This window comes from Dendropsophus ebraccatus, chromosome 3, assembly GCF_027789765.1.
Source record: "Dendropsophus ebraccatus isolate aDenEbr1 chromosome 3, aDenEbr1.pat, whole genome shotgun sequence".
Lineage (NCBI taxonomy): Eukaryota > Metazoa > Chordata > Amphibia > Anura > Hylidae > Dendropsophus > Dendropsophus ebraccatus.
The window spans coordinates 93,332,027-93,354,376 of NC_091456.1; the positions used below are offsets into that span (position 1 = coordinate 93,332,027).

General features: G+C 42.4%; 1 protein-coding gene across 4 annotated transcripts in view; it reads right to left on the reverse strand.

Moving 5' to 3' along the window:
- Positions 1-1,234: 1,234 nt before the first annotated feature.
- The window catches only part of ABHD8 (abhydrolase domain containing 8), a 67,881-nt gene continuing 46,765 nt past the window's right edge, over positions 1,235-22,350 (reverse strand). The window contains exons 1-5 of one of the 4 annotated variants that reach the window (XM_069962218.1): positions 18,624-18,971; positions 10,523-11,267; positions 8,289-8,459; positions 5,814-6,030; positions 1,235-2,110 (exon numbers count right to left, since the gene is read on the reverse strand). In XM_069962218.1, the coding sequence (XP_069818319.1) occupies positions 1,958-2,110; positions 5,814-6,030; positions 8,289-8,459; positions 10,523-11,259 (1,278 nt within the window). In that variant the 5' untranslated portion in view covers positions 11,260-11,267; positions 18,624-18,971 and the 3' untranslated portion in view covers positions 1,235-1,957. Of the gene's footprint in view, positions 2,111-5,813; positions 6,031-8,288; positions 8,460-10,522; positions 11,268-11,818; positions 11,854-18,623; positions 18,972-22,350 lie in introns of those variants that run through there. The other 3 variants (XM_069962219.1, XM_069962220.1, XM_069962221.1) reach the window with 3 other exon arrangements.

The window sequence follows — 22,350 nt, forward strand, 5'->3', positions numbered from 1 at the left end:
TTATCTGACAGATTTTGGAAGCCAAAGCCAGGAATGGATTTGAAAAGAGGAGAAATCACAGTCTTTCTTTTATGACCTGATCCCTGTTTATAGTCTGTTCCTGGTTTTGGCTTCAAAGATCTGTCAGATAAATCTGTCTGTGTAAATGCACCATAACAAATTTTTATCAGGTTACTGGAGCATCAATTCAGTGATTGAGCTAGAAAAGCACTCGAATAGGAAGAAAGAAGCACAGAACACACTGGAGCCCCTATGAGAGTCAGCAGACCATGGTTACTTTCGGGCTTAGAACAGATCATAAGGCTATATGAATTCACCTCCATAATTGTTTCTTTTTTCTTCTGTGGTGTCTTCTTCCTGACCTGGGGCATCAGTGCTTTAATAAATGGTAATTTGGTTAATGCAGTTTTAACTATACTCCCTGCTTCACAAAAGTCCTTGCCTTACTGCTAGAAGTACTAAGAGCTGCCTGGAGCAGAGAGAAACACAGGAATAGGGACAGGTGAATATGCTGGGCACAGTGGCGTAGCTATAGGGGTTGCAGCGGCCGCCATGGCGACCGAGCCAGTAGCTAGAGTGGCCCCTCTCGCCACTCTACAGTTCTCCCGAATCAGCTGTGATAATGGCAGCTGGTTCTGAAGACCTGCAATGAGCAGACCTGTAAACTTCTCTCCTCTTTAGAGAAAGAGATTGTACAGTGTCCCCACTAATTATAGGGGACAGTGGTACAAAACATGAGGGGACACAGTGGCACAATACATCAGGAGGATTCAGTGGCACAGTACACGAGGGGGACAGTGACAGTTCATTGGGACACAGTAGAACATTAGGGTGTGTCACCTTAGAGTAACTGGATATAGCTTTTTTTTGGCCTCTGTCTGTAACTGGTTGGGCACTTTGGAGATGTGTCTGCTTTTGATGAGCCTTCTGCACATTTTGGCAAGTAAGGGCTAAGGCTTAGAAAAAAAATTATCTGATGAGGAGCACAAACTCTTTTTAAATATATAAAATATATAGTCTGACTTGGGTAAAAAGATCGCATAAACCTTCACCTAGCCTTGCCTGAATTTGATATGTGGCCATTTGAAGTAGTCAGGGACTAATTTGATGCATTCACATAAGTTGGACTGATCACTACTGCTTTAGGTGATTATTATTATTTTATGCCATGATTATTTTCAGGTTTAAGGAATAAAAAAGTCAGAAACGTCTTATAAATGAAATGTTTACTTTGATGTATACTGCCATCAAACAACCTCCATGGTCATATCAGAAGGAAAAGGACAAGGCAGTCATAAATAAGAGCCACAGAAAATACATTATCAACATTATTTATATAACTTTACATATTCTTTATGTGATTTCAACAATTTCTACAAGTAGTCTTTTTTTCTCCACTGGGCCTGACATGAGATGGAATTTACACCAATACTATTTTTCTGCCACAGATTGTTTTTGGCAATAAAGACATAACCGTTTGTCTACATCCCCAGATATTTTATAGGTGGACTATATTATAATTTCTCTATTTCTTTATTCTTAACTTTTACCAGCTCTCAGCAAGTGAGGAACTGTGCCCTCCTACACAGACCTTTGACCGGCAAGGTTCTTTAAAAGGCAACATACCACAATTCTACAATAATGGTCAATCGGATGTGTTACCCACAAGGGACCTTGGACAACCACTATTCGTCCTGCATATTATTATGGCTGAATAGGAGGTAAAGTGGTGAAGGACCTCTTTTAAAAAGCTGTAGTATCTAAAGTTCCTGAATTGACAGAAACAATATTCTCCCTGGACGCCATCTTCACTGCAAACCAAAGTCTAAACTTTGGCCATTAGGTTGCAGACCACCGACCAGACGTCTTCTCCAAACGTAGACTGTATGTCGCTGTTTGGGCAATAAGCAGAAAGTCTCTTCTGTTCTTCAATAAGGTCAGCTACGAGTTTTCCTCTTCACTCAGTCACAGCCTCTTCTGCACTTGTGCTCTGCAACTCTGGCTCCCATAAGAAGAACTCATGAAGCAAAGTATTAACAGTCTCTGGACACTCAAGCATGACCATATGACTGCCTTCTTCTATGATTTTTAGAAAACTGACTAGAAGGATCTGGAGGTATAAATAAAAAAGTTATTGTAACAACAAAAACACTTTTTTAGTCAAATGTGTTATTCATCACTGACATTGTATATATAATTTTATCTACTGTACAATACATTTCAGTAAATTGAATTAGGCTGATAAAGTTTTATTTTGAGCTTTAGGGTTTGTTCACATTAAGTAAAAAATCCCATTGGCACACTGAGGCAGGTAGAATTCTGCGACGGAGCCCCAGCTGCAGAATCCTGCATGCCTCTGTGTGTCAATGGGATGTTGCGCACGCCTCGACTCTCTGCTCAAAAAATTAACATGTCAATTCTTTGAGTGGAGAGCCGCAGAGGTGCGTGCGGCATCCCATTGACACACTGAGGCAGGCAGGATTCTGCGGCAGGGGCTCCGTAGTATACACTCCGGCTGGGATCCCTAGCCGCACCGCAAGAAACTGACAGTTCACACAATGGAGTGAGTGGCTCCAGCCGTACACTCCATTGTGAGTAGCGGGGAATTTAGTGGCACTGCAGTACCGGCCAGGATGATCTTCTCAGACACCGGCCGGGTCACAGAACAGTCGGTGTCTTACAAAGTGTGAACATGGCTCAAAGGTGTAATTCAGCAAAAAAAAAAAAATCTATGAAATTAACTGGTGCCAGAAAGTGCCAGAGATTTGTACTGGAGACAATAATAATAATAATAATAATAATACTGTAATATTTATTTATTTAGCCTCAACAGATTCCGCAGCACAGAGATAAGTATTGGAAGACTTGAGATTTTCTAATAGAAGTAAAATGCAAATCTCTGGCATTTTCTGGCACCAGTTGATTTGAAAGAATATTATTTATTTATTTATTTATTTAGTTATTTGCTGAACTACCTCTTTTAATAACATGTTAACTTTAACTTAATTGCATTGATAACATATATAAACATTTTTAACACATATGCAAAATAAACCTACAATCACACTGCATGGGTTTCAATGATGTAGGAGAGGGAGTCCTCTTCCTATGTCTACTCCTTATATGCTGCAGTTGCAGTTGAATGGCCAGGTTCATAGTTATGTCTAATCTCCTCCCATTACAGCTTGGCTGTCAATCATCACAGGGCTCAAGAGGTGATAATGCAGGCACAGCTTTTGAGCCAGTGGGATCACTGACAGGGCACTATTATAACACAAACAATTGCTGGATGGGTTATTAGAGCTCTTCTCTAGGAATCAGCTGTCAGCTGCACAATGATTTATAAGCAGGTGAAAAGAATTGACAAACAAGCCTGCTCGCTCTTTTATTGGCTGATCACTGGCCCTGAGGGTCCATTTACACAGAAAGATTATCTGACAGATTTTGGCTTCAAATCTTTGGCAGATAATCTGTCAGATAATCTTTCCGTGTAAATGGACCCTGATATGGTGCACTTATGCTATGTTTACACGGAACAATTATGGTGCGAATTTGCATGATAACGATCGAATTCGAACGATAATCGTACGTGTAAATGCAGCGAACAATCAAACGACGAGCGAGAAATCGTTCATTTTAATCTTTGAACATGTTCTTAAATCGTCGTCCATAGTTCGCAAAAAATTCGCAGATTGTTCCGTGTAAACAGTCGTTCACCGATTTTACCTATGTGCGAGATAGGCTTAAGCGATTGCAAAACTATCGCAAAAGGAATTTTCCGTACGATATACCGTTCCGTCTAAACGCTGATCGTTATAAAAAAAAATTGTTACTTCGAAATCGTTAATCGTATGATTGGGCGAATTAACATTCCGTGTAAACGTAACATTACATGGAACCATTATCGTTTGAATTTTCACAATAATGATAGCATTTCAGCGATAATTAGCTCGTGTGAACTCAGCAAACGATCAAGCGATGAGTGAGAAATCGTTCATTTTGATCTTTCAACATGTTGTCAAATCGCCATTGGACGTTCGTTAAAAATTGGCAGATTGCTTCGTGTAAACAATCTTTCACAGATTCACAGAATAAAACAATGTGTAGTGGGGCAGCACACTGATTGGCACTAGAAGCCCCCAGGCCGCGGGCTGCGGGGGGTTAAGGGGGCTGACCTTTCCATACTCGCAGCAAGATGACAGCTCCGCTGCAAGTATGGATTCCCACTGAAGTGACAGTTTAGGTATCCGCAGTGGAATATCGCTGTCAACTCGCAGCGTGAAATCAGCTGTGGATACGGTATGTGTGAACCCAAATACACTGTGAGCATGCAGGACCATAGGGCATAACTGTACCTTTCAGGCGATACGTGTGAACACAGCCTGAAAGGTAAAGTACTCCAAGTTATATCCACTAGATATCCCTATATTTGCGAGAAATGAACTGAAGCAGAACTATGCTCTTCAAGCCCATTTTGTCCCACTAATAAATGTTATTATTTCTGTTACATCACATAAATATCTTTAAATGGAAGAATTTCAAAAACATTTCTCTGTCTACAGCTGTTACATACTTGTTATGGCACCGCCAGTATTCTTCAATCTGTGTTATTTTGTTCATACATGCTCACTTAGGGTGGGTTCATACTGAGGAATTCTCGTGGATAATGTCCGCAGAATTCCACTGTCTGTCCGTGTGCATGGCCGCGCGCCTTTCCGCCGGCTCCATGGGCCAGCATATTCCGCTATCCGCCGAAAGAAGTGACATGTCACTTCTTTCGGCGGATATGCAGGAAATGCATATAAATTGCTTTTTTCCCAGCACTTACTGCTGCATCAAGTCTTCACTTCCTGGATAACATGGTGATGTCACGACCCGACTCCCAGAGCTGTGCGGGCTGTGGCTGCTTGAGAGGATGATGGCAGGGGGACACTGAGGGACACATCACGCTGAGTATCCCCCTGCCATCATCCTCTCCAGCAGCCACAGCCCGCGCAGCTCTGGGAGTTGGGTCGTGACATTACCATCTTATCCAGGAAGTGAAGACTTGATGCAGTAGTAAGTGCAGGGAAAAAGCTATTCATAAGCATTTCTCATAATAAGTGTATATTGGTAATTTGTTTCAGTACAGAAGATGAAAGGAGGGCACTCACCATAAAACGTGACTTTTATTGTAGCTTCATTAAAATCAATCCATTGTATTCAGGCGACTAAGACGCCAGCACCATTCGGTGAACCTACCTGACAGCCGTTTCGCGTGCGTCAGCAAGCTTTTCCAGACCGGTCTGGAGAAGCGTGCTAACGCACCCGAAGCACTAGAAGCATTTAGTAGGATATTCTTGGAGAAAACCTAAAGAACAGCAAGGGGTGTCATAACAGCGGCGATATCTAAACACAGGAACCTTTCGTTTTTTGACTAAATCAAACAGCAAATGAGAATTTATATTTTAAATGATGAATAAAAATAATTTGGTCAACACTTGTCATTTAGAAACTTTTAGCCATTTCCAATTCATCCATTATTGATAGATGGATAAAATCATACTTGACAGGTCCTTAAAGTGAAATATTTATTGGTTTCAGTATACTGTACTTTCATATTGGCAGAATAATTGAAATATAAGGGATACTAAAAAAAAACGCTCTAACGGTCTTTTGATATAAGATCTGATCTGACAGCTATGTAAACTTAGAGGTGAGTAAACTTAGACCAGACTAGACACACAAGGTTCTGCTGTAGCTACATATGGGCAAGAAAGAAATAACGTCATATAATACAAACATACAGGTATAGAAAGTTTGAATATATTCACCTCTGCCATCCTTTGGTCTTCATCGAGTGGAACAAACTTATCATGCATGCCGTGCACCAGCAAGACAGGGACAGTTAATTCTGCATGGTAAACTTCATCTCCCTCTGGCCAGTACTGGCCACTCATCATGGCTCGTAGTACAAAGGATGAAACATTGAAGGCATTACCCTCTCGTAAGAGCTGTTTCTCTTTGGCACCTTGTCGAGCAAAGCCAGCCCTATTATGACAGAGAGAGAGAACTGGTTACATAAAAGAATTCACATACAGTTACCCAATCATGTCATTATTTATTTATTATATGTTGTACATTTCTTTATTTATAATCATTTTCACATTATTTTCCAAAAATGACATTTTCTAAAAACAATATAATGATAACCCTCACTTACTGTATATGGCTGGGTTCACACTACGTATATTTCAGTCAGTATTGTGGTCCTCATATTGCACCAAAACCAGGAGTGGATTAAAAAACACAGAAAGCAGTGGCGGAACTACCGCCATAGCAACCGTAGCGGTTGCTATTGGGCCCGCCGCATCAAGGGGCCCGGGCCCGGCCAGCTAGTTGTTTGTGTCCTCTCTCGTGCAGACAGTTTCTTCCTGGTTAGGCTACCCAGGGAGAAACTGTCTGCACTCTGCATCTGAACTCCGTGCCCGTGCGCTCCCCCTCCCCTTCTCTCCCTCCCTGTCACTGTGAGGAGAGGACTGCCTATCAATCACTCTTGTGACCGCAAGCATTGTTTTGCTTGCGGTCACAAGAGTCTGGCTCCGTCTTCTCCCGGCTGCTGTGCGGCTGCCGGGGGTGTCGCGTCTTATCCCCGGCAGCCGCGCATCCCAGAGCTCCCTGCGCGCCTTGGGCCCTGACTTCCGGTTCCGGCGCGCAGGGAGCTTAGGGATGCGCGCGCTGCCGGGGATAAGACGCGACACCCCCGGCAGCCGCGCAGCAGCCGAGGACAGACCGAACGAGTGAGGATCAACGTGGGAGCGCGTTGTCAGGTGAGTTAAAGGGGTTGTCCAGCGAAAAAATGTTTTCTTTCAAATCAGCTGGTATCAGAAAGTTAAATAGATTTGTAATTTACTTCTATTTAAAAATCTCAAGTCTTCCCATACTTATAAGCTACTATATATCCTGCAGGAAGTGTTGTTTGTTTACATTCAGAAACAGTGCTCTCTACTGACATCTCTGGCGGAGTCAGGAACTGTCCTGAGCAGGAGAGGTTTTCTATGGGGACTTGCTGCTGCGCTGGACAGTTCCTGACTCCGCCAGAGATGTCAGTAGAGAGCACTGTTTCTGAATGTAAACAAACAACACTTCCTGCAGGATATATAGTAGCTTATAAGTATGGAAAGACTTGAGATTTTTAAATAGAAGTAAATTACAAATCTATTTAACTTTCTGAAACCAGTTGATTTGAAAGAAAAAAAAATTTCACTGGACAACCCCTTTAAGTTTTGTTTTTGTTTTTTATCAGCCTGCACGTGGGGTGGGGGGGAAAGAGGGGGCTATCTATGAGGGTGGGGGGAAAGAGGGGGGCATCTATGAGGGTGGGGGGAAAGAGGGGGGTATCTATGAGGGTGGGGGGGAAGAGGGGCCATCTATGAGGGTGGGGGGAAAGAGGGGCCATCTATGAGGGTGGGGGGGAAAGAGGAGGCCATCTATAGGGGGGGGGGAATGAGGGGGGCATCTATGAGGGTGGGGGGAAAGAGGGGGGCATCTATGAGGGTGGGGGGGAAAGAGGGGCCATCTATGAGGGTGGGGGGGAAGAGGGGCCATCTATGAGGGTGGGGGGGAAAGAGGGGGCCATCTATGAGGGTGGGGGGAAAGAGGGGGGCATCTATGAGGGTGGGGGGGGAAGAGGGGCCATCTATGAGGGTGGGGGGAAAGAGGGGCCATCTATGAGGGTGGGGGGGAAAGAGGGGAGCATCTATGAGGGTGGGGGGGAAGAGGGGAGCATCTATGAGGGTGGGGGGAAGAGGGGGGCATCTATGAGGGTGGGGGGAAAGAGGGGAGCATCTATGAGGGTGGGGGGAAGAGGGGGCATCTATAAGGGTGGGGGGAAAGAGGGGAGCATCTATGAGGGTGGGGGGAAAGAGGGGGCCATCTATGAGGGTGCCTTTTCCATATGAGACATATTACTTCATTGTAATATGGATTAAGACCACCATGTGAAACGCTGGTCCCTAGAAACACCACTGCAGCTTTGGTGATGCCTTTCCACCACCTTGCCTTTTTCCCAAAAAATATGTGTGTAAAACTAAATCTAAAACTAAAATATCCCTACCAATTGCTGAAAACTGAAATCATATCCCCCCCCTGGAGTCCCAAGCAGGGTCAGGTATGGGAGGGAGGAGTAAGAAGGTGCTACGGCTGCAGGTCAGAAGCTCAGGAAAGCCTGTATATGTTCTATATAATAAATTGTTCTACATAATAAAAGCATTTTTTTACTTTATGAACGCTTATTACATTTAGCTTACTTGAGAAAGCTCCACGCAAGGCATGGAGAAAGACAGTGCAACACACAAGTAGGCATGTTGAAGATGGAGCAGAGACTAGGTTCAAGAGCTGTGGGACCACCACCATTAATCATGACAACCTTGTGGACCAAATCAGGAAACTCATGGGCCAAAAAAGTGCAAAATGAGACTCTGCAGATGGACAAAAAAAAACAATTGGAAACATAAATGTTAAAGCATTACAGGTATTGCTACATCAAAGTGGCTGAACGCTATAAAACACATATTAATCACTTACCATCAGTGGCATAAGATAAATGTATGATAGATACACTGTCATAAAATAACAGTGTAGTAATACAATGCAATGGTAGCAAGCTGATGCATAACCTGTTCAACAGACCCGTGCAATAACATGTGTATACTGGCAGTAAATCTAATGACTGTTTTACATCTTTCATGTTTGTTTTCTTTTTTTTCATGATACATACTCATCGGCCTCTTATCTATGATTCATTCTCATTACTCTATGTGAGTAAAACAACAAACCATAGTACAGCATTACAAATGTGAATCATGAGATTATTCCATTCTAACTGTAAAATACAAAGTAGTTTTTAATGGCCAGTAGTAGCACTAATGCTATCTGTATGGCTGTCCATTGTGAAGTGATATTTTCTGGTATTTTACACATTAATTAATCTGGTATTAATACACATTATGCTTTTTGCACAGAAATAGAGTCTGCCATTAGCTAATCCAAAATGCAGATTACATAGCTTTCCTTAGGTGTTTAGCACAGTCCTTCCACCCTGCCAACTCTCATCCCCCAGCACTCTTGCCAGTTCTATGCCCAAAGCTGTTGCAGGACATCTCATTTATCTTATTTCATCCACTACATTTTATTGCAGACTATTGCACATCAGTGAGGTTGCAGCACCTAGAACAATAAATCCCCGCCTGAACTGGACTACCACCTAGACATCTGTTTTCACCAATTGAAATCACTTTGTCGATCTCTGCCCACGCCCTGGGGGCGATGCAGCTCCATTGATTATAATGGAGCCGCATCACGGGGGGGGGGAAGCCTCCAGTGCTTCATCCCCAGCCAGTGCTTGTTTATAGACAGGCGCTGTGCACGGGAATCAGGCGGCAGTTTTTTAAAAAAAAAGGCCGTAGCACCAACATCTCTATGACGGCGCCAATCCACTCATGTAAAAAAGAGATGTACTGATGGAACATTCCCTTTAAGTTACAGAGACAAACTGCCTACAAATTGTCCTTAGCCTAGTTATCAGAGTTGTGCTTGATCCAGTAGTGACGACCGGACCCATAAATCAGGGTGCCCAAGACCCCCCCCCCCCCCCTCATCTTTTTAAACGTGGCAATTCTTCCAGAGACAGTACCACTCTTGTCTCCAGTTCAGGTGTGATTTGCAATTAAGCTCCATTTACTTCAATAGAACTGAGTTACAAAACCCCAACCAAACTAGAAACAAGAGTGGTGTTGTTTCTGGAAGAAAGTGGCCCTGTTTTTGAAACTTTTTAAAGTTGACTGCTTATGCCTGACATGCTAAAATTCAGCTCCAGTGCTCACCAGTATATAAAGGTTTATGCAGAAGCACTGACAGGGACAGAGGTGTCACACAGGTTAAAGGTCAGCCAAGTAAAGTCATAAAACAAAAAGCTGCATTGTGTATTAACCCTTTTCTCTTAATTTGATATTTGCCTATGCTGTTCATCAACAAGGGTTAAAAGATATCATTTTTAACTATTGAATATATTGATTGGTTTGACCAATGATAGCTATGGCAAGGGCAAAATTAGTATTACAGCTCCTGGACCTTCAGCTCCAGGCCTGCACAGGCACATAAGCACAAGCATTCACTTTGGGGCCTGTGAACCTTTAGCTATGTCCCTGAGCAGGCAGCAGGGTCACTGGGAGTAATGCAGAAAGTGTCACTGCTGATCTTTTTTACTGCACCTTTTATGCCACTTCTTAGCAGTTATATAACTAAAGACAGAATATGCAGAAATGGTAAAAATGTTTCTTCCTGACCTGTGGCTGCATGATTTTCCATGAAAAGGCTTAGAAAACTGATGTCAAAATAAATGATCTGCCTAAACTGCATTAAATCCATTAGGTTTTATACTTAAATAATCTGCTATATATGTGTTACAAACTACATGAAAATAAAAAATCTTTGTATATGCAGTATATTTCACAAATCAGAAAAAGTTAGTATGCTAACTTACCCATATGAATGCCCCACCAAGATATTTCTTTTCTTGCCATATCGCTTAAACATACATCTCATGTCCTCAGCAAGGGCATAAAAGGTATAAGCTGCCCCTATCTGTGGTGCTGTACTTGAGCCATGTCCCACCAAATCTGGTGCTACAACTTCGTACCCAAGTTTTGAGAAAAAATCCAGTTGTTCTTTCCAAATGTCAAGAGAACCTCCAACACCATGAATGAAGAATAGGACCACATCCGAATTTGTTCCTTTGCAGCTAGTAACACGTCTCTGGCAGTCAACCTGTAAAACTTTCTTTGGCTTACGTTTTCTGCGCTTCCCGGTTGGTAAATCGCTTTCCTTTGCTCCAGCACTTTCATTACCAGTGCTGGTATAATCTGAAAGCTCCACTTCCAATGTACCAGCTGGTTCCGTATTCCCATTGCGACAGTGCAAGATCTCAGAACGAAGGGTGGCACCAAGATTTTCTATCACAAGCTGCCCATTACGATAGACAGTTATTCGACGCTTGCAATGAATTAGTCCCCGGCCTGAATCCTTTACATCCTCAAATTCTTCCTCCTCCACACCTCCAGATCGAGAAGGCAAAATGTGTCGCACTCTTAAAATACGGCCCGGCTTCACCTCCAAAAAATCAAAGCCATCACTGGTTTCTGAAATATCTGCAGGACCCACAGAATTTGGGGTTTTGCCTGTTAGGCAGTACATTATCCGTTCTGCAATACTGGTCAACATGGTGTCTCCTGCAATGAAAAAAAAATAATAATCAGGTATTAGCAGTGAATTCCCATAACTATTACTATACAGTATATTGAATTGCAAGGCAGAAAATAATAGATTCCCTGATACGAATTATTAGGCATGGTGGCTCAGTAGTTAGTGCTGTTGACTTACAACGCTAGCATCCTGTTGTTGCCTTGCTGTGTGGTACATACAGTGTACCACAAAAAGAGTGGGGGGGGGGCACCCTAACTGAAACCAATGTAGCCAAAAATTCAAAATATGTTGACTATTGAGTATAATCTAAAGTCTTTTACCAATATTCCAAATGAAAAGACAAAGGGACATTAAAAGGTCTAATGTACAGCCAGCTACAGATTTCTGTTCCCAGTCGTTTTTTAAATGGGCGATCAGAAGAGTAAAACAGTTGTTCAGAACAGATCCAATATTTAATACTTCTGAACAATTATTAGTTTAGCCTATTTCAAGAACAAACAGCACTGTTCATAGACATTTTGAACTGATTTTGTGCCTTGTCAACACATTAGATTTTGCAAATCTGGACATTACATACCTGTCTAGGCATCTTTATTGAGAATGAAACCGCATACAGTGTTATTTTCACAGTAATCTTCAATGACACTGTTTGTTACTAGGTGAAACTTAAGGTGTCATTTTTAACCACCCCCACAATACACAATGTTCTGTCTGTACTCATTTGCAATTTAAATCCATCTAGAATCAGACTACTGTTCTGGCACATACAATCATTTTATTTCCAGTGTCTCATAATCCAAGAAATATCTCCTGGAACATGTGTTCTATTTATCAGCTACATGTAACTCATGGAAACACTTCAACATTTCTGGACTAACTAATCACCTCTGTGACATTCCCCTTGTCATTTAGGATCTGTTCACACGGAGTAAAACTGGCGAATTCTGCCAGCCTCATACACTCATACTGGTAGTCTATTCTATGGGAGGCTCGCGTGCCTCCTCTCTCCGCGCTGAAAAACTGACATGACCATTCTTCAGTGCAGAGAGAGGAGGCAGGCGAGTCTCCCATAGACTACCAGTAGGCTAAGGACGCTGGTGGGATTCCCACTGCGGAATTCCGCCAGTTTTACTCCGTGTGAATGGAGCCTTAAGCTATCAAGAAAATAATGAATGTGTTTGCTTTATGATGTTGTTTAAAGGTGAAAATATTAAGAAATTCACCTGGCAAACTCCATTAGCGTCATACAAAACAAGGTATGGCAGATGAATACATTTCCATGGCCAAGTAATGCTCATGATGTCAGGAGGATGACTGTTATAGATTTCTTACTGTCTCTAGATGCCCCAAGTCAGTGACTTTAGAGGAAATGAAACTGAACCAGAAAACTTAGAGGACATTTACTAATGAGTCTGTGTTCAACTATTCTAATGAGGATTGGTGTATATTTTGGTCCAATATTTTAGGACTGGTTTATTAAAATCTTGTACTGCCTTAGTGAATCTATCTAAGTAAAAAGTCGTAAAAAAAACTCCTGCACCTGTTTGTGCGACTTTTAAAAAAGTTGCAAATGATAGATTGGACGCTGATCCCAGATTATCCCAACTTAAGTTGCATTTAAAAAATATTCACGTGTTGAATACTGGTTCATAAATAGAACTTAGACCAAAAATGGGTGAAAAATCCAATTATTTACCTAAAAATAGGCGCAAAGTCCTTGATAAATTCCCCCCTTAGTGTTTTAAAGGGGTTATCCAGCGCTACAGAAACATGGCCACTCTCCCCCTACTGTTGTCTCCAGATTGGGTGGGGTTTTGAAACTCAGTTCCATTGAAGTAAATGGAGCCTAATTGCAAACCGCACCTGACCTGGAGACAAAAGTAGGGGGAAAAGTAGCCATGTTTTTGTAGTGCTGGATAACCCCTTTAAAGCCTCATTGTTGGAGAGCACCAGATTTTCTCATCACATAGCCTACTGTGTGAACCACACTCCATTTATGACCTTCGTACTAGTACAAAAAAGATTTTAAGCAGATAATGTAGATAATATATTTATATTATCTACAGTATAGTGATAATGTAGATATATATTTATATTTAATTTGAAAATGTCTACAGTGTCATCCTGAAACAGTTCCATGTTATATCGAGCATTACACATTACATTCAGATTAGTTAGCGTATAAACTCAGATTGGTAAGCATATATTCTCAGGTTAGTAAGCATATATGCTTAGATTGGTAAGCATATATATAGAGGGGTTGCAGACATCAAGATGCAATGTTAGTGTCAAGGTTTAAGCCATGTGATGGTAGAGGGAGCTACCCCTTTAGCTATATTATGCCACCCGAGGGGTGGCAACTAGTCAGCTGGGCAGGGAGCCACTCGTGACTAGTCACGGCTCTCTGCCGGTCAGAGCTTAGTGCGGGGATGATAGACAGATAGAGAGACCCTTAATAGGTCCAGTAATAAAACATCTTTTTCGCCTGCTACAGCTGCGACTGCTATGCTCCACGAGCTGCATAGTAGATCTACACTGTGCTGCCGGGAGCCCTATCAGCACAATCTTGCTGACTGGTTCCCTTTAAGGATCCCTTGCTGGGTTTAGCTAAAAGAAGCCTGCACCCACAATGATAGTATATTATTAGTGTTTTCCTGTATAGGAAGTGCAAACCACCTTCTAATATTTGATCATTTATTTGCACTGGAAAAAGTCTCTGTTGGGCCTCTGTCACAGACATTATCCTTTTCAGCATTTTTATTGAGTGCCTTTTATGTTTGTTTTTTGGCAGTATTTTTTGTTTTGTTACATTTGTAACCTTTAAGTTCTATAGAATTGATTCCGCTAGAATTCATTTAACAGGCACTTAGCAGAATGGAGCCCTTTATGTAATTCCTGCCAAGTAAATTGAAAAGCAACACATGTGGATGGATGCTGACAGAGAAAAGGTGTTGCCATAGTGACAGGATGCAGTAGCTATGGTTACAGTTTCCATGATGTAAGGACCACTTGGCCTGAACTGTTCTATTTCGTGACCTACTTTATGTTGGTACCAGAAACATTTTAACTCGTGACTGATAGTTTAAAGTACATGCTGTTATTAGTTATTGTTCTCTTTACTACCACAGTATACCAAGATGGTGCATAGACCTCATAAGCTCCACAGAGGTGCACCTGGACTAAACTCACATTTAGCGTACATGTATCTCAACAGGTCGTTGTGACCATTTAGTACTATACCACGCAGTGCTCCCATAATAATGCTGGCAAAATACACGTCCATGCAGCCCTTGCCTTAAGTGTAAAATAAACGTTATACATTCCTGTCCACGCTTCCTGTGTTCTCCTTGCTTCTGCCATCTGCCCGATCCCCGCAGCCACCACTGGAACTTCTGAGCTGGTCTCTGAAGTGACATGCTGCTCAGCCAATCACTAGCCAACTCGGGAAACACAACGGCCAGTGATTGGCTGAGCTGCCTATTACTTCAGAGACCAGCTCAGATCTACAGTTGGCAGAAGCAAGAAGACCACCGGGGAGCATGGACATGTATATATAAAGTTTATTACTTTTTTACTCATTTATCAGCTGTCAGTGATTTTCCAACATGTTGAAAGACAAGGATTGTCCGATGATCATTTGTCCTTATTACACAAAGCGATAATCTGCTAAATTAGCCGGATTGGGCAGATTATCGCTCCCTGTAATAGGCCTTTACAGCAAGCAAATAAGTCTGTATGTCAACATAGGAAGCAACAGGTAAAAAGCAAATAGTAATCTCACAAATGGAACAACTGAATAGACCATTTACTGGTTTAAGTCAAGTAGAAAAATGTGTACAAAAGTTTAGCCAATAAAACATATTTATAGTTAAACAATTAGCACTATTCCTACCAGGACTGGTTCCTGGTAACATACCTGCTAAGTCATTGGCTGAGACTGCAGGTGAGCACAATTTAAATGGGAACTATCAGCAGCTTAGACAAATCTAACCTGCTGATAGTTTCCTACTGTGCAGGAGACGCCGAGGATGAAGGCATGTCTCTTAACTTCATCCTCAGGGCCGTTTTGGTGCAGTTCGTCATTTGCTCCACAGTCCGGTAAGAACATTAGAAGCAGTGCCCGCACCCCCATAACAACAATTTATCCTGCCCCCAGCTCCATTGATTGATTATTATTAGAAAGTGGAGGGCCAGCCGGGGGCACACTGGTGTTATGGGGATGGGGCAGTGCTCCTAATGGTGCCCCAGTGCTCCTAATAGGTGGTTATCATCAGGTTAGATTCATCTAAACTGCTGATAGTTCCTCGTTAACCATGCTCAAGTCCAATAGTTCGGCATTTGATTAAAACTTGGATGCAGGCCTAGGGAGTCTGAGAAAACATGCAAATAGCCATTGGCTGTATCCATGTTTTCCAGGACTCCCTAGGGTTGCATCCAACTTCTTCAGCCACCAGTATTCAATTGCCTAATGATCAGAATCGAGCATGCTGGAGTTGCACTCATCTCTAGTTGAGACGGGTCACTTATGTCAGAACAGCAGTGTCAGGCAGGTTATTTTCTGTCATTACATTCCCTTTAAGTCACGTGAAAGCTAAACTTAAAAATCCATCTCAAAATATTTGCCAGCCAAACAGATGCATTTTTGTAGGAGGACAGGTAACCAAAGCAATGTTTAATTTTGTGCCTGACTTTTTGCAAGCAGTAAAACAATTCATGTACAGAAAACGTTTGCCAGTGAATAGGCTGTTCTGGATGTGATGATTCACCAGCAGAGAAATCTGTGCTCTCAGACATAGCTCTGACCTACTTACTGAAAAAGGAGGTTATGCAATAAAACTGAGGGAACTGCATAGTTAACAAACATCACTTAATATCTCTTTACAACCTCAGTTCCAAATAGGTTGGTACGCAATAAATGGTGGATGGCCACCATTTAAAGGCTAATATTTGCCTATTTTTTAAAAAAAAACCTCAGTTGTTTTGAAATAAATGACGTTATTTGCCATTAAATTATGGCCATCCACTCACTTTCAACAGTGTGGGAACAGAGCCTTTTTGTGCTTTCAATCCACTCCTGGTTTTAGATGAAAAATAGTGACCACAATACTGAGCAAAAATAGTGTGTGGGAACATAGCCTAAGGGTGGGTTTACACGTAACGGATTCACACAAATTTAATGCTGCGAGTTTGCAGTGAAATCCGCAGTGTATCCTTTCACTGTCATTTTTAATACGATTACATGCTCGCAGCAGAAATGTTATCCCGCTGCGAGTATGTAAGTGGCAGCCCTTTTAGACCCTCCCCCCACTGCTCCGCCGCAGCCACTGATTGGCTGAGCAGGATGGCCAGACGCCAGGAGCCCCTGCAGCAGGCCAGAGCGCAGACCCGGTAATGTATGCACGGGGGGGGGGGGGGGTTAAGGGAGCAGCCTTTTACATACTGATGACAATTCCGTTGCGAGTATGCAATTGTATTGAAAGTGACAGTAAAGGCATCCGTTACGTGTCAACCCACGCTAAAAGTGATCAAACTAAATTAAGTCTATGCCTTCTATCTACTGTTCAGACACAAGGTGAGTTCACAGGCCATCCATAGAAAGTAGTGGGTATTTTGGAAACTTAGAAACAATATGCAATAATTTTTACAATATCAAACAAATCATTACTAAGCATAGGGCTTAAGGGGTACCCATCATTATTGGGCCATTACAAAAAATTCCTAAAAATAGTGCAGAATTTCCAAATAGACTTGTTTTCCTACAATACCACTGATCAACAATGTTGTATCTATACTACATGATTCTTGTGAGAGTACAAATACAATAACTTTCACAGCTTTGCACTGATCTGGTATAAACCCCACTACAAGGTATGTCAGCTGCATTTTTCTTTACCCGTATTTTTAGGTCCATGGTGTTTTTTTAGGCATTTTAGTACACTATGAGCCTCTATAAAGAATGCATGGTAAATATTGTCTGAATAAAAAAATGGCACCGTAAAAACATTTGTTAAAATAACCTGCTTTATTGAAGGCCTGTATGACGGAGGTATTTGCTGTACAAAGCAGAAGGCACCCTGTGTTTGTTGTATCTGTCCTTGCAGCCTCTCATGGCCTGCACAGCAGCATTACAGTGCGATTTTCACAGTCTTTCCTTGCCAGCCAACTATTAGTATACAGGCCTGCAGAACATCCTGCCCACATTTATCATTGCAGGTAGACAAATGACTGCACTTGCCCTTTTTCTCTGCAGAAGTTGTTTTGCAAGGGGATATTAATGCCTTTCATTACGCTGCGTGTCCTTGCCAGACATGTTTACTTACAAGAGAACGGTATATATATGTCCCTGGTGTACTTGCTTGAAGCCTGCAGATTTTTCCTCACTAATGTACTGTAGAAATCCACTTCAGTGGCTTGCATATTAAATGACTGCAGTTCATTTACTCTATATATGATGTTTCTTGTCATCCAAAATATAGCTAAGAATCCTTAGTGGAGGCTTTAAGAGTCTACTTATGTTTTATTTTAAGTAGAAAGAATCAGTATTCTATACACAATGTTTTGGACTTTATTAATAGTTGCAATTTGCCATTAACAACAATCTTATAACCAGCATATCCAAGTTTCTAAAATGCTGTGTACATCTCCCAGTGTTACCTCTTCCCAGATAAGTAGGTCAGTGCTGAATGTGTATATGAATCATCATTGCCATTGAAGCCCACTCACTGTCTGCAGTAATAGCAGTCAACACTATATATTAGTTAAATTACCCCCTGGGCAACCAAATAACCATGCACAATATGCTGCAAAAATGCAACCACAGGCAACTGTGAGATAGTCTGCAGGGGCAACTTTATTACCCAGAAAATGCAACCAATAAAATGCAATATGAGCTCTGGTGCTGCACAAACCGCAACATTTGGCTCTTTAATGTAGCATGTGCATGTGTGTAGTTATTCCTAGGTAATGCAGTGCACAGTCTTTATTCTGCATCATTATATACATCTATAAACAGCTGATTCCTAGGGTTATTATGCAGATTGTGTAAAACACAGCATGCACATAGTAAAATTAACTCGCCACTCATATTAGGCTTGCACTTTATCTGCTACAACCAATGACAATACTGTAATGATAATAATGTAGTAGTGCCAACATAACAGCAATAACAACAACAACAACAAGAGAGATTCTTCCAGCAGAATGTAATACTAGACATGTTCAGGTAGCCTATTTGTTATAGCTAACAGTATTCTGCATCCAGCAAAGTGATGGGGTAGGATGGCCAGGATGCAGCCAAATAACAAGCTGCAGATCCTTTCACCCCAGCAGAGTTTGGTAGGCATTGATAGAGGCTAATAAAGCATAGCTATGGGATTGCTTACCTCATTTATTGTCACGATTTTTGGTGCTGCTGAATTGGATTTGTTTGCAGACAAGGATCAGGGAGAAAGATGGATAAAGAGAGAAAATCCTGCAGTGGCAATCTGCTGCTGAGGCTAATTCTCTTATCCTGCACCCAGTGCCTACAGCCAGGTTGTGGCCTGCTCAGCTGGAGACTTGCTGGTTGTTTCCCATCTAAGCTTTCCTACACCCTCTAAGATGTAACCCTTCTTCTGCCCCCCTACATGCTGTTGCCATACAGAATCTCCCTGTCTCCCTCCTTAGAGGTGTGTGCAGAGCCCAGCACAGAGGAGGAAGCTCCTATCAGAAGCCATTGCAGACTGCATGCATCAACCAATGGCATGAGGATAGGAGTGTAACCTAGTAACAGCGCTGCGTCCTGTCATTGCAATGGGAAGTGACAGGTAACCCTTTGTCTGCTGCTGCTGCCTGGAGAACTAGCTCTAATGAATGTAGTATTTCCTAGTACAGTGTGTCCTGGACAGTATTCTTTCATTACATAACAGCATGATGATAACAGCAGATTGTAATGTCTGATCATTAAGGAGTAGGAGAGGCTCATCTCTACAAAGCTGATAGAAACAGCAATATCACATTGCTTTACATGGGGAGAACCTATGGCTGCTTCTGCTGACCACACTCAAACAACCTCTATCTACACACAATGCAATCAGTAAACTGTCATACCCATAATCCATTCATTTATATGCATCATCATTTACATTGAATATATATATATATATATATATATATATATATATATATATATATATAGTGGGGTAAAGAAGTATTTGATTTTGCAAGTTTTTGAACCCACAAAGAATGGAGAGGTCTGTAGTTTTTATTGTAGGTACACTTCAACTGTGAGGGACAAAATCTAGAAAAAAAAAAAAATCACATAACCACATTGTTTGATTTGATAATGCTTTTATTTGTATAGCGCACCCAGATTCCGCAGCACTTTACATAGTTTTGCCAATTATTGCTTTTAAATAGTTCATTTACCTATTTCATGCAATAACATGTAAATGAATTATTTAAAAATCATACAATGTAAATTTTCTGGATTTTTTTTTATAGATTCTGTCTCTCGCAGTTGAAGTGTACCTCTGATAAAAAATTACAGATCTCTCCATTCTTTGTAGGTGGCAAAACTTGCAAAATCTTCAGTGCATCAAATACTTTCCCCACTGTATAAATAAACCCCTGACAGGTCTCTCTGCCTGTCAATCATCCCTGCACTGCGCAGTGACAAGTAGAGAGACATGACTAGTCATGGGCCCAGGTGACTAGTTGCCGCCCCTCTCCTAGCCTAGTGCTCTGGAATAAAACTACTTTTTTCCTGATGTAAAGCTACCGCTGGAGATGTGGCTAGTAGCTTCGGGGAGCTACACAGTAGATCTATACTGCGCAGCTGGGAACCATATCACCACAATGTGCTGATTGGTTTCCTTCAATGGTGCACTCCAGTGAATTTTTTTTAAAAATCAACAGTTGCCGGAAAGTTATTGTCAGAACGGGGCTTAGAGACAAAAGAAAATGTGAAGCCTTGTCTCTTCAACCAGCCAACTGTCCCTGCCTCTTGGAGTTATCGGCTCTGCCGGCCCCAAGCAGAAGACTTAAAGGGGTTATCCAGCGCTACAAAAACATGGCCACTTTCCCCCTACTGTTGTCTCCAGTTTGGGTGGGGTTTTAAAACTTGTTTCCATTGAAGTAAATGGAGCTAAATTGCAAACCACACCTGAGCTGGAGACAACAGTAGGTGGCCATGTTTTTGTAGTGCTGGATAACCCCTTTAATACTACTCTGGATATTGTGCAACATAAGGACAGAGACAAGTCAATACGAACACAAAAAAGTAGGGTCCACTAGCCGTGTTGGTTACTTACAGTCGTTGCGGTACAGAATCAGAACACAGGAGAATAGTCAGGGAGCCAAGCCAGGAATCAGTAAACCAGGGAAGTCAATACGGATTATAGAACGCTGGCTAGGCACACATGAATGAGGCTCTATAGCAGGCAAGGAGGTATGATCGGGGCAAAAGTCTTACGGAGGCAGGAGTCCCGGCCCCAGGACGTGATTGGGGCAGAGACTCCAGCCCCCAGCCACACCACAGAGCTGGATGATGGTGTTGTCCGCCAGTCAGAATAACAGTAATGTGCTACACCTGAGCTGTGTGGCCAGGGGGCGGTGAGGCTCCAGCCATGGCAAGAGAAACTATGGATGCCGCCGGCGCGCTCTTAGAAACCAGACAGGCCGGTTACCAGGGGCGCCGTCGGCGCATCAGGAGGCCACTGCGCGCTATGGAAGTTCCGGGAGTCGAGTGTGATAGCCAGCTCCTGACAGATATACAGATTTGTAAATAACTTCTCTTTAAAAATCTCAAGTCTTCAATTCCTTTTCAGCTTGTAATTGCCTTACAGAAAGTGGTGTATTTCTTCGAATCTGGAATACTGCTGCTACCTCTGTCCTTGTCAGGAACTGTGCAAAGCAGGAGAGGTTTTCTATGGGGAGTTGCTATTGCTCTGTATAGTTCCTGTCACACATAGAGGTGGCAGCAAAGAGCACTGTATCAGACTCGAAAAAATATACCCCACAACAGGACACAAAGCAGCTGATAAGTACTGGAAGAGATTTTGAATAGAAGTAATTTACTAATGTGTATAACTTTCTGGCACCAGTTGATTTGAAAAAAATATCTTTTGCCAAAGTACCCCTTTAAAAACGAGGACCTGAGTCTCCTGTTAGAATGGAGGGGGCAGGTCATACATGCGCACTGGTGCATTCATTCTCCATGGGAGCTGCCAGCAATTTACTGTCTCCACAGCTCTTACAGAGATTGAATGGACCAGCGCTGTGCATGTATGACCTGCCCCTCTATTCTAATAAGAGACTCAGGTCCCTGTTCTTAAAACTGCAAAGGGTCCAACCACTGGGGATGAAGGATAACTCTGTCACTTGGGAAACCCCATTTAAAGAAAAACACCACCCCACCCAAAATATTACATAATGATTGACATCTCAGCAATGGCCCACTCCATCATAACATTCTGCTCAGATAAAAAAGCAGCTCTTCATGGGTATATCTAGTCATACATAGTTGTCAGTTACATCTCATTACTCCCCTTTAAACATGCACACTCACATGTACCATGGTTGATTTGTCATCTTGGGGGTTGTGCAATTGCTTTACTAAAGGCATTTTACCACAGACAAAGTCAATCGTTTGGCTTCGTATGAACCTTATTGAAGCCTGTTTCGCTCATCTCTAGTTATAAGTTTCAAAATCTAAATCAACAGTAGAAGTGAAATAAAGCAAGTTTTCAATTAACATTCATTATTTTTTTTAAGTTATCATGTACAAAGCTGTACTTACCAGAAATCCAGGTCCAGTCCCCTGAAAGCAGCTTTTTAGCTTAGTAAGGGGGCTGGGGCTGCAGCGGGGCGTGCGAGCGATCGGTGCTGCAGGGGGGCGATTGGGGGGGGGTGCGATTGGTTTGCTCCGGGGGGGGGGGGCGATCAGGCGGCCGGGGCTGCGGGCGGCTGGCTGGAGCATATACTTCACCTGGTCCCCGCTCCGGCTTGCTGAAGACATTGGGAACCGCCGGAGCCGGGATCAGGTGATGTATCAGCTCCGGCGGGGTTAATGGGGTGGGCTGCAGACAAACTCGCAGCAGGGATGTACATCCCTGCTGTGTGTTTGTCTGC